Source organism: Oreochromis aureus, linkage group 6 (assembly GCF_013358895.1).
Source record: "Oreochromis aureus strain Israel breed Guangdong linkage group 6, ZZ_aureus, whole genome shotgun sequence".
Taxonomy (NCBI): domain Eukaryota; kingdom Metazoa; phylum Chordata; class Actinopteri; order Cichliformes; family Cichlidae; genus Oreochromis; species Oreochromis aureus.
Window position 1 is genome coordinate 25,027,055 of NC_052947.1, and position 15,883 is coordinate 25,042,937.

The 15,883-nt window shown below is 38.7% G+C and overlaps 1 protein-coding gene across 1 annotated transcript; it reads left to right on the forward strand.

Moving 5' to 3' along the window:
* Window positions 1-7,718: 7,718 nt before the first annotated feature.
* Window positions 7,719-15,763, forward strand: ap1m2 (adaptor related protein complex 1 subunit mu 2). The gene is made up of 12 exons (XM_031741218.2): window positions 7,719-7,946; window positions 10,444-10,600; window positions 10,735-10,802; window positions 10,997-11,127; window positions 11,248-11,395; window positions 12,932-13,058; window positions 13,173-13,315; window positions 13,561-13,632; window positions 14,049-14,207; window positions 14,301-14,426; window positions 15,308-15,383; window positions 15,505-15,763. The coding sequence occupies exons 1-12, from the start codon at window positions 7,905-7,907 to the stop codon at window positions 15,528-15,530; spliced, it is 1,275 nt and encodes a 424-aa protein (XP_031597078.1). The 5' UTR covers window positions 7,719-7,904; the 3' UTR covers window positions 15,531-15,763.
* The last annotated feature ends 120 nt before the right edge of the window (window positions 15,764-15,883 follow it).

Sequence of the window (15,883 nt, forward strand, 5' to 3'; positions counted from 1 at the left end):
GGGTTGCATCAGAAACAGTATCCATTTGTGAATAAGAAGCAGCTCACAGTAGGTTTGTAAGTACTACACAGCCCTAGTGTGATGATTAAAATTATATCATACACAACATATCACATAACACAAGCACCTTCAACCCTGGGGACACTTGTACTTGGACCAAGAACAACCTGAGCTATTTTTTAAGGTTTCTAAGTGTGGTGCATTAATTGAAGAGGATCCACAATGGACGCATTCACTAATACTATTTTTATAAGGTTGTAATTTGAAGAAAAACCTGTGATGATGAAGATAGGGAGACTTATAATAGGTGAAAAAAAACTTTCATCCTCCAGCTCGATTCTTTTTTCAAGTGGACGTTTAAAGCGTTTAAATGTTAAGCTGATCACCTGGCTGAATGTTTGCCCTTCACTGCCAGGGCTAATTATTTAACACAACATACAATGGCTGTCTGTTGACCCTGTTTTTCCTTTTGTTGCCTAGAAATGCTGCCATTACTTTCCAAACACAATAAAATAAGCACACAGTGTATATAGTGCTGCAGTTAATAACCATTAAACTCTCATCCTGCAATTCTGTTCTTTGTATTTTTCCAGAGAACAATGGGGAACTTCGTGTCCTTAAGCAAACATAAACAAATCATTTTCATCTCATTTAAATAAGCGGCTGGTTTCACCTGTTGTTGTTTTGTTTTTTTACAGAGAGACATGGGGCTTAAAATGCTTAAATAAAGAAAAGCCAATCCCCTCCATTCATTACAACAGACGGGGGCAGCTTTTTGATTCGGTTACAGCGCAGCAGAGAATAATGCATGTGCTTACTCTAATGCTTATTTTTCACTGGGAACTTAATGGCTGTCCTAATTCTGCAAAGAGTTTACTAATGGGACTTGAGTTGGTGGTTTATATTCTTGTCGTGTCATCTTAATGGACAAAAATTGATTTAAGTTTGAAAATATACTTTTTAAAAAATCTCTGTACTGAAAGATTCTGAGTGGAATCTCTCCCTATTTACCCATATGCATATGGGTATCCATTAAAGATAAATGGCCATACGCATTTATCCTTAATGCCCCGTGGTCAAGCAGGACACATGCATAATTCAGCCTAAGTCATTAAAGAAAAGGAAAGAAAGTGCAGCACTGTTTGAAGAGTCCAAGATGGCCTGACACACTAATAAATGAGAACAATCAAAACACATCCCCTCATAAATCTAATAACCCTCCTACATAACTCTGGTTCTCCTCTGTGTGTTAAAAGGGTGTAGTGCAGAGAACAGTAGTGCTGGTCACTAAGGAAGAGGTGGTATAGCTTTAATAGCATTTAGAATAATTTATCAAACTGATACAGCCCACTTCATGGAAAAATTAAGACACACCGCAGGTATATAAACCAGTGACAGAGACCATGAAGACTTCTTAAGTAACAACCTGATGAAGCCTGCGCCTCTTTCTTCTTAATCTAATTCTAGAGTCAGGGAAGAGATGGAAATTGAAAACAGCAAAAAGAAATAAAAGATTATCCTAAATTTGACAAATATTAAAAATACTAATACGACTCTTGAAGTATTTTTGGGATATTCAACCACACACAAAAAATGAAGATGCAAAAGTAAAGAAAACTGGAAATATTAAGGAAAACACCATCAGCTTATAACACTATTTGGTCCTGTGGTATAAGACTTGTTTTTAAGACTTGTAATTTGTTTTTATTTTTATTTAGTTTTTATTTTTGGTGTTCAGCTGGTTTAATTTCCAGAGTGTTGCTGGTATTGTTGTGTTGTAAATTTATCATAAGGAGTTTGTTGATCAGATAAATGAGTGGTTGTGGCACAGTTTGCTGGTAGTGACAGGACAGGCAGGACTTGTCAGTACTCCACAACATCAATGTCAGAAGGTCCAGGGAAAGAGAGAAGCTGGGTGGTCCAGGAAGTGATCCAAGCAGGGGTTGAGGGAACCTGCTTGAGTTGAATGGCTGAGATGCGACAGGGTGTGGAGGGGAGCAAACAATGAACCAGAAGATAGGTGTGACTGCCATTGGACCTAACATTCTTCGAATGATAGAGCCACTGAGGCAGGTAGTCCTCCTGGAGTTGACTGCTCACTGGGAAGACCGGATGTCAGTGGTATTTGAGATGAAGAGGGAAGCTTACATTCCTCCAATGAGGTCAGGAGGCAAGTTTGCCAGACAGTCACTCTACTGGTCTATCAAGCTACTGGGGACCAGGGTACTGCACAGCAAGATCGCCATCAGGCACATCACTGACACAGCTGAAAAGGGACCAAGATTGTTGTGGACCATAAACCTTTTCACAAGTTGGGACTGGTTACCCCTGACTGAGTCGTCTAGACAAGGGCGGATCATATTGAAAGACCTGAAAACCCCGAGATTACATCACTGATGATGTGTCTAGGTTGCGCCATAGGGTGTGAGTTAAAACTCAAGTTTCACATCATTGTTACTCTAAGTTTTTAAAACAAGAGGTGCAGTGATTAGCACTGTTGCCTCACAGCAAGAAGATTCTGAGTTTGATTCTACCACCTGGCCAGGGCCTTTCTGTGTGGAGTTTGCATATTATCCCCATGTTTGTGTGGGTGTGGGTGGGAATGGTTGTCTGTCTGTCTCTCCGTGGTAGCCCTGTGACAGACTGGCGACCTGTCCAGGTTGTACCCTGCCTTTCGCCCTGGTAGCTGTGATCGGCTCCGGCCCCCCTGCGACCCTGACAAGGATAAGCAAGGCTCAATGGATGGAGTTGAGGAGATCAGAAATCAAAAAAATACATACGCAACACTTAGCATGGGTAACTCAGAGCTACATTTATTTTGCAGTATAGGCACATATTACTTGTCACACGCTACAGAAGACTTTCTGGAGCAGTCTCATTTCTGTGCTGTACTGGGTCGACATCTGAAAGAGACATTTAGCGAAAGTTATGAGGGCTGATAAACTGAGATAAACAGTTTTGTATTTTGTTGCAAAGTGTTGAAGTTAGTAAACATGACCTGTTATCTAATCTAGTCTGTAAATTACAACAGGTCATATAGCTCATAGGGGGTCATATGATTGTTGGGTTTTTCTCTGTATTTATTATTGTGCTATCTACTGTACAATATAAAGCGGCTTGAGGCGACTTTTGTTGTGATTTGGCGCTATATAAATAAAATTGAATTGAATTGAATATACACTCATTCGCTTCCTTATTTTCACCTTATTAATAACAGGTGATGTGGGAGAATCCCAGTAGATCCGCAGTTTTTTAAATACTCAAACTGGTCCATCTGGCACCAACAACCCACGGTCAAAGTCACTTAAATCACTTTTCTTCTCCATTCTGTTGTTCAGACTGAACTTCAGCAGGTCGTCTTGACCATGTCTACATGTCTAAATGCATTGAGTTGATGCCATTATGACAACAGCAGTTGAAAAAAGTGGCTGGTGAGTATAATTGCCAAATACATATTAAAACCTAATACAAAGGCAAAGTTTATGAGAGTAATGAATCAAACAAACAAACAAATAACAATAAAAATAAACAATTTTTTGGGAAAACGGTATCATTGTGCTCTGAAAGCTTTACTCTAAGGTATGCTGAGTGAAAGAGAGTAACAGTCATCCTAACCCATATGTGGTATACTTCTGTATTCTGTGCAATAAACAAAAAAGGTCTTTCTATAAAAGCTAAAAGGTAACATCATGATAGGACAGAAGGAAGTTAAGTGAGTTTTCCTCATAAGACTCAGCTGATTTTAACAGAGAAGTAATAACATGAATAAAACTAAGTCATAAAGGTTTAATTTTATGAACTGTGCATGCGGCACAAGTATTACTCATGTGATGGTTACCTACATTACTATCTATCTGTTTGCATATTAGAGGGACATGTCTCCTTGCAAGGACAAGAAGCAAGCCGTAAAACATAAATAACATAAATAATTATTGGACTTATTTTAGGATTGTGTTTATGACTTGGCATGTCATAAAAAAAGCTAAGGAGCTAAAGCGTGATTTGACGTCACGTTTGGGCCCTGCTCGTACAATGGTACATGCTGCATCATCGTCACATTGCCTCACTGGAAAGCTGTGGTATGTTGTCTGTCAAGAACTGGGATCCACAATCCACCTGAAAATGTCCACACCCAACAGTCTCGCATCTGCTCTAGGCCAAATGTCAACTCTATGTTTGCACAATTGCTTTTCTGTCAGCTTGTGGTTGCAGTTTTGAGTCAAACGATTTGGCCTGATTGCACGTACGGTAAAACAGCATATCCAGAAAGCTAAACCTTATTTTTCCATCGTCACTAGCATCATTGTTGACAGTCGGATAGTTTGCTTGAGAACCATTGTTTGTACACCCACGAGACAATAGATACCCTTAGGGCTCAGGTGACTGGTGACACCTGTTCCCTGCTGTGCTGGCTGTCATCTGCATCTTCTAATCGCCTCACAATTTACATATGTTTGTTGTCCTCCGATTGGCCTAGTGGAAAAAAAAAAGGTGGAGCTCAATCTCACACCACTGATTCGTAAGCAAAGGGGGAGTGTTTACGAAAACCGGCAGTGGGAGGAGATGGGTGACAGATGGAGAACAGATATTCCCCTGTCAGGTTACCAAACAGAGTACCAAATGTCCCGATGGCAAGGTAACAGCAATAACCTGTTTTGCTTTTGTTTGACAACGCAGAGGCCAAACGGGTTGCCCATCTCTCGGCTGATACGTGTGCTGTAAAATGAAAAGCTGTTTGTTTTAACACACTGTAAAATGAGGGGGCTCCATTGAATGAGGAGAAAAGTGTAAAGTCACGTACATCTCTGCTGGACAGTCGACATCCGGTCCAAAGCTAGCACTCACAGCCTTTATTTTCACTGATATTAGTTTCACCCTGAGCCACCATGCTGAGTTCAACCGCCCTGATCCCAGCAGCCTCCGTTTGCTTTCGCATAGAGCTGACAGTCAAAGTTTTGGTGTTTCCCATAGAATCATGATATTGTATTACACTTTATCTCACACATCCAAGCTCACTAATGTTTCTAGCACCTGTGGAGAGATAAGGATACAAATCTCGAGTCATTATAAGTAAAAAATTAACTCTTACGCTTAGCTAATGCCTAAATATGGTGAATTATAGTCAAACAGTGAGTTTCATCAGTAAGAATGCACATTGCTGTGCTGTATATTTACCATGTTCAGGTGAGTTTTAAGGGTATTTTGCATAGTACAAAATACCACCCTATTGTATCTGGAGATATCATGGGAGCATCATGTAAAATAGCAGTTAAGAAAATAGTTCATTAATATTAATCACAATGATTAAGTGGTTTAATTTGAGTGGTATTTTGCTGAAATTTCTTACATTTGCTCCTGATTTTAAGTCACATTAAGACAGATATGATCAGAGTACTGAAGATCACTCAAACCTTTTCTATTTTATATATAAATGAATGTATTTAAAATAATTGTGACTTCATATAAAGGCAACAGATATATTTCCAGTGTCATAGTAAGACACTTTAGATCCTTCATCTTTCAAGGTTGCCCCCAAAATGTACCAACTGTTAGAACTGACGATGATCATTTTCTGCTGATGGCACTGTGGAAAACTCTGCACAGCAAATAATATTAATAACATTAGGGCATTGTGAGTGATTGTTTTGCCAACAAAATGCAGAAAAGGTCTGGGAAAAGAGAAGAAAATATATATATTCTATCCAAATAAAATAAAACCATTTTTAAGTTTTAATTATTTATTTATTTGTTTTTTAATTTTGTACTCAGATAAAAAGCTGGGATCTAAGATTAATATCCACTTTGGCTACAACATAGCAAATAATAGTTAATGCTCCACTGAATTTGAGATTCTGCTGAACATTTCAGGTCAAAACCAATCCTCAGTCATGCTCGCTTTCTTAAGCTGACATGGATACAATTTCCAGTGGATGCAGATTAAAACATCTGAAGTATTTTAATACAATTAGGAGTGGGCAAACTGTTGTTTTGCTGGCAGTTAAGTGTGTAAGCAGCAGGAAATTATTTTTCTTCTCGCCTGACTAATGCTTCCCTATGCTTGCAGCCGTTTCTGTTCCGCCACTGTCATTTCTGTATAATTCAGATAACATCAACTAATGAGGGAGAGCCAAACATGTACTCTATTTTGCACACTGCTAAATGTTGAAGGAAAATACAATTTTAAAAAAGGTTTTTCTGTAGCCTGTAGAATTATTTGGGCAGAGACGCTGGTATCTAAAACTAAAAACATTTCTAGACCTCGAATTAAAAAAAGCTGCACAATGCTAAGAAACTGTAGCGGTGCACGATTTTAATTAAAATGCATGATATAAAATGACTAATATCGTGGCGCACCAGCCTATTCTGAGTCAGTTCTACTGTAGCTTATATCCTGTGTGAATGCAACATGCCTAAGGTGTGCCTTTTTTTATAGCTAAGATAAAGTAATTTATCATTAGAAAAAATAGTGACGAGATAAGGGGAACCAACCCTATATTGTCAAAAGGAGTGGGATACTGGAAACGACTGATCTCCATCTGGTGTCCTGATGCAAATGTTCACACGCGCATGTTATTCTAAGGCAAGCCTCTTTACACACAGATGATAAGTGGAGGCTGAGATCTGAGGCATAATACCACACAGAGAGGCCGAGCTCCCGAAGCACGTGAGCAGAAAAATGTTTGTACAGCCCTGAAGCTAAAGACAGCATGCCACACTCGCAGATCAAGGTAGAACAGGATTTAATCTTCGGGGGATTAATAACACCCAACGTGTCATTTAAGAGAAGAAACAAGTTGAAGAAATGTCATATTATAAATGTCAATAGTGAATACAGAAATATCAAGGTTAAACAATGAAAGAATTACTGCAAACAAATCAAAGAAGAATAATCTTTTAAAAAGCAACAAGCGTAAACCGAGGTCACCACGTGTCTCAGATATGTTTACATTGGATTTCTGTCTTCATGGGGTTCTTAATAGGGCTCATAAATGTGTGCAATACCTGTGATTCCAAGTATAAGTGCATGTACTACACTAAAAGTAGAGCCAAGGTTTGCTGAAGAATATTTCATCTGATAGTGGGTGAAAAATGGATTTATGGAATCCAGAAAAGATTTCAACATTGGTAGGACAAACAAACTCTAGGCAGAAAGTCCAAGCAGGGTCGAAACAGGTGACAGCGCCAAGCAGCACTGCACCACCAATAAGCTAATAACCACCTAAGTAAAATTTGTAAAAATTTGTATTTACATGTAATATTTAGAGACATGGATAGATGTTTTGCATGACTTTTGAATTTTGTGTCTAATAATTGATCTGTATACAGATGCTTAAAATAATAAAATGTTACTTGCGACTTAAGATTTAAGCTAACATCATACCTACCCACAATCTTCACAGGTGAATAATCAGGTGTGCTTAAGAAGTGCTGCTTTTACTGCTTCTGAAAACCCAATTCCAGTTATAAACGATATAAGTTTATGGCATTACTTTTTAACTGGTAATATGAAGCAGTATTTGGAGGGGCTGGTAGGATGGACTCTTATTTGGAAGAAGAAGACCAACACTGAAAAACCTCTCGATCAACAAAGGTCACGAGGTCACGCACTTGTCGCGGTCCCTGCTATGATTTGTCGGTTTGTGGCGCACTCTGGCGGCTAAAGCGGGGAGCACACCCTTCCTGCACTTCATTTACTCAGGTGAGCTAGTTAATGTTTCACCTGCGTGCAGTGACGTCACTGGACCTTCAGGAAAAAGACACCGTGGAGTCCGCGATCAGCCCGACCGGAACGGTTCCTGACATTTTCAGGACAAAGCTGCTGCAAAAAGTCTCGAGTTAGGCTTTAAACTCAGTTTCGGCGCTTCGTGAAATCTCACGCTGTTGGTCCCCCGGGTTCAGACACGATGTCCGCCTCCGCTATCTTTGTGCTGGATCTGAAGGGGAAGGTAAGAGCAAAGCTCGAGCTAATTTTAGACAACTGATAATTACTTATTCCTGTGCGCGTGGCAGGAATAAGTAATCGGTTTTGGTTACTGGGTTGAATTTTTTGGTGCTCTTTTAACTGTTAAACATTAAACGCGTTGTTAAAAATTAATAACAGACCTTGCGACACACTCTTTCTTGTATTTCTTATTTTATTTAACTTTTAGTTTTCTACTTCCGGATACATGGCAATGCAAATTAAGCTTTAAACAATGGAAGCGAAAGCGTGTTGCAGCACATGTAGCCTTCAGGTAGATAGTTTGTGTCACCGTCACGTTTATGTTTACACAGGAGCCTGCATGACTCTGGCATGACAGACAGAACATGTAACTTTAGCCTCGAGTTTGTGTTTCTCGTGGTTTCATGTTGTGTGTGTGATCTGTTACATTTTATCTACTCGAACCCAAGCTCAATCCATACATTTTTTTTTTTTACCAGCAAGTTTCAAGGTTGGTTGGTTTTGCATGTGTCGTTTCCAAGGCCAGTCAACACTGAGATGGAGAGGGGGTGTACCAAATATAGATCTGTTTTTGGAGGGGTCTGGATTCGGATTGGTTAAACAAATCATCATCAAAAACTTATATTTACACTTTTATTCCCTTACACCTAAGGTTCCATCACCAAATAATAATATGTCCTTCTCATGCATGACCTGGGTGAATGAGAATGTTGTTATACATGTCATGACACAATCAGTCCCATCAACAACTAAAAGAAAAATATTTATGGATCCTAACTTTATACAGAGCTATCAAAAATACTATTCTCTTTGAGCTTTCCACTCTTTAATACTTTTAAAATGAAGGGGCAAAAAAAAGGATGATTATTTCCATTCAGAGTAGATTAGCAACCACTTCAGAATTAGAATCAGAATACTTTACATAATTTCCTTAGAGAGTATTAAAGGACAAAGAAATAAGTAAGAAAAAAAGTTAGAGTAAAGAGAAAAAGCAGGAGCAACTGAAACCGGCTGCATGCTGGTGGACACATGTGCACAAGGTTTTCTCTTCCACTTCTACAGGGATGTGAAAACAGCATAGAAATTTAGTCTACTTTATAGCTAGAACTCATAATAATAATAATAATATTAGTCACATTGTAACTAATCATTGTAATTATTGTCTCAGCATCTGTGGTAAAGTTTTGTCATATTGGTGATTAAAAGCTTTAATTTTCTGCTATTATTTTACTTATGACTGGTATTTTCTTATATTTAGTGTTTTTGTCTTTTGAAATTGCCATTTGCCAGTTTGATTTTATTTATCTCATAATCTGATCATTAAAATTTCGTTTCCTGTCTGATCAGTTAAGGGAAGGACTTATTAGATGTAATGTCAATAGCTTCAATAAATGCTTTAATGCAATGCTTATTATATGATTCTAATGTAATGATAAAATAACAGTAAAATATCTCTTCTCAACAGTTAAGCTGTCAGGGTTCAAAATTTTCGATAATATGCTTTTCCCCAGGTGATTACTTCCATTAAGAAACATTTTTTCGGCTGCTTCCTTTGGAGTCTGCCACAGTGGATCATCTGCCTCTATCTCACTCTATCCAGTAGCATCCTCATCTGTCACACCAACCCTCACCATGTCTCCTTTTGCTACATCCATGAACCTCCTCTATGGTCTTCTTTCTGTCTGACAGCTGCATATTCAACATCCTTTGCCCTCCTCTTTGCACATGTCCAAACCATCTCAGCCTCACCTCTCTGACTTTGCTTGCAAAGTGCTCAGCTTGTCCTGTCCTTCTGATGTGCACATTTCTAATCGTGCCCAACTTGGTGCTTTGTGTATTTTAACATGTATTAAATGTACATATTATTCCAAAACAGGAATGTGAACGCTGAGTAAGGCCATGTTCCAATTTCTTGTTTACTTTTATTCACACATCAGAATTTATAGGTTTAAATGTGTAAATGAAGCCACGTTTAATTAAAGAAAATTAATTTGTGTAGATAAAGGCTTGGGTTTTTTTTTAAGGATATTTTAGTGTTTTAACAGATAACACGTTTGTATAAGAAATATTATGAATAAAAGACCCAGAACCTTAAAAAAAGGTTGATGTCTGAGTCTTGTCTTAATCTCTGTGACAAATTTTTATCATTTTGTCCCACTGTTAGGGACAAAATGATAATTTGAGAAAATTTTAATTAAAGAGAAAGAAGAGTATTTCTTAAAAATAAAGACAATTTTAATATTTTTCCTCATCAGTGTTGTTTAAAATCAGTGAGCTTAGTTCTTTTTACTGAGAATCACAAGATCAGTTGTTATTATTGTGATTATATCCAATCATTCTCCTAATTGCTTTTCCAGTTGAGGGTCTGTGTGAAACTGCTATTTTAATATCCATTGCCTTCCCATCATTTAACAAAATGACACTAGAAGTCATTCTATAAGTAGTAATTTCTATATTAACAGTTGTCTCGTAACCACGTGCTGGTATTCTTCCTTCTTCAGGTGCTGATTTGTCGGAACTACAAAGGCGATGTGGACATGTCAGAGATTGACCGCTTCATGCATTTGCTCATGCAGCATGAAGAGGAAGGTCTTCTCTGTCCCGTAATGTCACACGGCAACGTTCACTTCATGTGGATCAAACACAGCAACCTCTACCGTATCCCTGTCCTGAGTGTTTAATGACATCCTTTGCAGGCAATGACCATTAGCAATCATATGAAAAGATGAGTCCTTGATTTTTACAGCAGTGTTTTTAACTTCAGAACATTCCTTGACCTGATCTCCATACAGTTGTGGCTACAACAAACAAGAACTCCAACGCTTCCCTGGTGTATGCATTTCTTTACAAACTAGTCGAGGTGAGCGATGCCTAGTGTGGTGAATAATGTAAATATTTCCTGTTGCCTGTGCATCCTGTTTCCAAAGAAACGGTTTTGTTGTTGTGGGACATCAGTGAAACATGACAGTCAAAGATGGCTGTAATCCAGAGTAAATTCTGGCAGTTACTCAAATCCTGTCCAGATAATGACGGTGTTTGCATGTCCGTACACAGGTGTTCACAGAGTACTTTAAAGAACTGGAAGAGGAGAGCATTCAGGATAATTTTGTGGTTGTCTATGAGCTGCTGGATGAACTTATGGACTTTGGATTCCCTCAGACTACTGACAGCAAGATCCTACAAGAGTGAGAATCTTAAAGATGCACACCTACACATACAGCACATATGTGGTTTTTTTAAAATATATATTTAAAAGCTAGCCTGGTGTTGCATGACAGCAAATCTTCACCTCTTATCTGCTGTAGGTACATTACCCAGGAAGGTGCCAAGCTTGAAGTAGCAAAGAGCAAGGTGCCGACAACTGTGACCAATGCTGTGTCCTGGAGGTCAGAGGGTATCAAGTACAAAAAGAACGAGGTCTTCATTGATGTCATCGAGTCCATCAATGTATTGGTAAGATGAAAGAAAGGATTTCTCTTTCCCTTGGACTTGCATACTGACTATTGGTTCAGTTATGCAATGACTACGTTATTGATTCAATTCTGAAGTCTTGTTCAGTTCAGTTCTATAGTTAGTCCTGTAACTAACTGCTTATTTACATTTTTGTAAAATTTAGGAAACACTTTAATTAGGCATTGGATCTGGATGAATACAATATTCAAATTAAAAATCTTTGCTGACATACACATTTGGGGGTGGATTCAAAGTCACCCCAAAAATTAAGGTTAAAGATTGAAATCACAGGCTGATATAGCTCCTACATTTTGGTACTGTGTCCAGTGGCATCTCCTCCCAGAACTCGAGTAGTCCATGAATAAGATTTTGGACAGTCTGTAGTGCTGTCGGATGCTCCAATTGGATTCAGGTCTGCTTTGATCTTCCATAAAATCGTGTCTCATCAGGAGGGGCAATGTCCTGCACTACGAGTAGCCCAGGGCCCACTGCACCAGTGTGAGGTCTCACTGTGGGTCTGAGGATTTGACCAAGTTTGTTCACACAAACAAGGAATTTGACTTGTTCACTTTACTCTTCTGCATGCAAAAAAAGCAATGTTTTTTAAATAGGCAGTATATATAAAAAGCAAGAAAAAAAAGTCTTAGAGAGTCTTAAAGTCTTAGAAACTATACAAACTGTAAGTGTAAAACTTAGTAGTGCAATATGCACGTGACCTGAATTTCATCCTGGCACCTAGCAGCATTCAGGGTAGCATGATGAGGTCTGTTTAGTCCTCCGAGGCTATGCTTCTCCAGACCATCACTGACCCACCCAACCAAACCAACTTTTTGCAGGCAGCTATGTTTGCCACTGTGTCTCCAGACTGTTTAACGTCTGTCACTTGTGCTCAGTGTGAACCTTCTCATCTGTAAAGAGAACTGTGTGCCAGAGCATGATGCAGCATGCATGGTGCTGACACAGGATGTCAGGGCCTCATGCCATCGACATGGCATTTGGTTCTGACAGTTATGTCAGTAGAGCACTGGAAGTTATTTTGTAGCGCTCCAGCAGTGCACCTCCTGTTCTGCCTTGCAGAAAGGAGCAGATACTCGTCCAGCTGTTGACTTAAAGTCCTTCTTACAGCCCAGACCAGTTCTCCTCGTGTAACGGCCACTCTCCTCGTTTCTCCTCCACGTTCTTCAGACTGTGCTCGGTGAGACTGCAAACCTTGTTTTGATGGGGGTTCCTTCTCCAGTGCACTTGACGTCTCTGATGTCACCTGATGCAGCTTAAATGGATTTACAGTGTTTTATCTTTCCTAACTGGACAGCTTGATATCCCCGAAGTGTAACTGATATTATACTGTGATGTCCCCTTAAATTTTAGCAGTGTGTTAGTGAAGCCATTGATGTATTTTGTCAGTTTAGATGACAAAATACTTTTTGGGACAAAGTCAAAATCATTTATTTCAATCCTTTTCTTCTCCTTAATAATTGTTCAAATATTTGTCAAAATAACTCATTTTTAAATAATTTAATAATTTCATTTGTTTAGGTGAATGCTAATGGCAGTGTGATGAGCAGTGACATTGTGGGCAGCATCAAGCTAAAAACCATGCTGTCGGGGATGCCCGAACTGCGCCTGGGCCTCAATGATCGAGTGCTTTTTGGCCTCACTGGACGTACGTATGCGACCCCTGTGTACCCATTATCACTGTGTTACCCCAGTCTTAGATGAAAAACAAGTTGGTGCTGTTTATTTGTACTTTAAGTACACTGTGTTGATTTTTGCTCAGGTGACAAAGGAAAGACGGTGATGATGGAGGACGTGAAGTTTCATCAGTGTGTCCGTCTGTCACGTTTTGAGAGCGATCGAACAATCTCCTTCATTCCTCCAGATGGGGAGTCTGAACTCATGTCCTACCGCATCAATACTCATGTATTGTCCAGCTCACTACTTTTATACTCATATGAAATTCAGATATTTGTTACATTTATTAATCTTTATGTTTTGTGCACTGTAGAAGTTGCTAATAGAATTACTTCCTTGTACTAGTTACAGTACTATACATCAACGCATGGATTAAATTAACATTTAACTGAATTATTTGCATGTTAAGTAGATAAAATGTTAAACTTGTGAAGACATTTGTGTAATTAAACACTACCTTTTGTCATTTAAAGGTGAAGCCTTTGATATGGATCGAATCTATCATAGAGAAATTTTCTCACAGTCGAGTGGAAATTATGGTTAAGGTACTGTACTCAATTATATTTGGGTTTTTTTTTAACCACAGTTGCATTTATATCTATGGTTTACCTGTTTAGCCCCAAACCTGCTAGAGGCAAACTGTTAGAGCAAAAAGTGATTTCCATTGTTCCATTTTATTTATATAGCCCGATTTCACAGAAACAGTTGCTTCAAAGTGCTCCATATTGTAAGGTAAAGACCCTACAGTATTAGAAAAAAACAAACCAACAATCACACAACTCACTGTTAACCATCAGTAACTAACTGTCTTTGTTCGGTTTCAAAAACTAATGACGTCCCTACGCTGCCTGTCCAGTGACAGGCCAGTGACAGGCAGCGTAAGGATGGGCAGTCTCCCTTAAACAACAGGAACAAGGTGGCTTTCATAAGATATCCTACTATAACATTCCTGTATTTGCAGGCAAAGGGACAGTTTAAAAAGCAGTCTGTGGCAAATAACGTTGAAGTGAGGGTCCCTGTCCCCAGTGATGCAGACTCGCCAAAGTTCAAAACCAGCACAGGAAATGCCAAATATGTGCCTGAGAAGAACCTGGTTGTGTGGACCATCAAGTCTTTTCCTGTAAGAAATTCACAACATGTTTTACCTATTGCAGACTAAAGTTATGCTTTCTTGTGTCTTACACATTTTTACTGTGTGTGTCCATCCATGCAGGGAGGTAAAGAGTTTCTCATGAGAGCTCATTTTGGTTTGCCCAGTGTGGAGAATGAAGAGATGGAGAGCAAACCTCCCATAACTGTGAAATTTGAAATCCCATACTTCACAGTCTCAGGAATACAGGTGTGTTGTTTTCCTTTAACGTCAAAAAACCCAAGTAGTATGACTAAACTACAATCAAAGCATCTTTGTGGAATGTTTTGTATACTTTTTTTTTATTATTTATGCATTATAAAGTTCTAAATGGTATCAGGGAAGCTTCCTATTCTGCTTAGTATACTATGAATGAAGTTCAACACAGCCAGGCTTTCTTTGTCTTACTTGACTTAACAAAACCTAAAACCCCAGTTGGAGATAACAGGTGTCATGTTGGCAGTTATCAGCTTTCTCCGTTAAGCCGAGCTTTCTGTGCACACTCACACAAAAAGGTGTGTTTCACAGGTTGTGTGACTCTTCTTCCACACGAAATGACTACTGTCCTACTCAATCAGAGACGTTATCACAATCGTACGATAATTACATGGCTATTAGAAATCTAAATATAATAATAATAAAATGCAACATTGCAAGCAAGTGTTAATCTAGCGATTACAGAGAAGGTTAAAATAAGCATTTAATTGATTTATCCATAAGTTTCTTTTGCGATCCTCTTCATTTCTAAGGTGATGACTGGACATTAAACTGGATACATTTAGACTCTAAAGTATTAAACATTAAATGTAAATTGTCCCCCCAGCAGAGAATCTATAATGCACTTAAAACATGGTGTAGATAAAAGATGGCACTTCCATCCGGTTTTAAGCCAAAACTCTGAACATGTGATTTAGCCAGGCAAAAAGCGAGCCACTTTCCTGACACAGAAAACTCTTTAAGCTCAGCATAGCTCGCTAACCCATTAATCTCCCTTCGTAGTTCACCCCTTTGGTCCACTATCAATTGGTGTAATGATTGTGGGAAGCTGGACTTTAACTACGCAAATGTGTCTTGCTGCTTTTTTCCACCAGGTGCGGTATATGAAGATCATAGAAAAAAGTGGTTACCAGGCTTTACCGTGGGTCCGCTACATAACACAAAGTGGAGGTATATTAGTAGTCTGTTGGACTTGTACCAAGTTGTACCAAGCAGGAAGTGACCTACCCAGATGCAATAACTGAGTCCAATTTTAACCTTTCTAACTCTCTTTATTTATTTTATTTTTTAGATTACCAGCTGAGGACCAATGTGTAACACCTGCGGAGAAACTTGAATACATTTTCCTTACTTCCAGGACTTCCTAAGGAGCATAAATGATCACTTTAACTAGACTGAAAGAATGTCTTCAAATTTTCACCTGCTCTGTGTAACATTGATCTTGTTTGTTGTTGTTTTTTTAATCTGTGTGCAATTTGATTGTGATGTTTCTATTGTGTGAGCACTGCAAATTATTTAATTATTAAATTAATAAAATGATTCACATAGTACAGTTTGTAATCATTAACCTTTGTTAATGAAAAACGTTGTCTTTTTCTTGTGTTTTCAACACCAAAAAAGGTGGATTTTGCCATCGTATTGTAGTAAGGCTTTGTGCAATCACAGTCGCT

What these genes read in the sequence shown, in the direction of transcription:
- ap1m2 (XM_031741218.2), top strand. Translation starts at nt 7,905, where the DNA reads ATGTCCGCCTCCGCTATCTTTGTGCTGGATCTGAAGGGGAAG. An exon ending in TTCTTTACAAACTAGTCGAG is followed by an intron (nt 10,803 to 10,996) that starts GTGAGCGATGCC and finishes GTCCGTACACAG; the next exon opens with GTGTTCACAGAGTACTTTAA. An exon ending in GCTTTTTGGCCTCACTGGAC is followed by an intron (nt 13,059 to 13,172) that starts GTACGTATGCGA and finishes ATTTTTGCTCAG; the next exon opens with GTGACAAAGGAAAGACGGTG.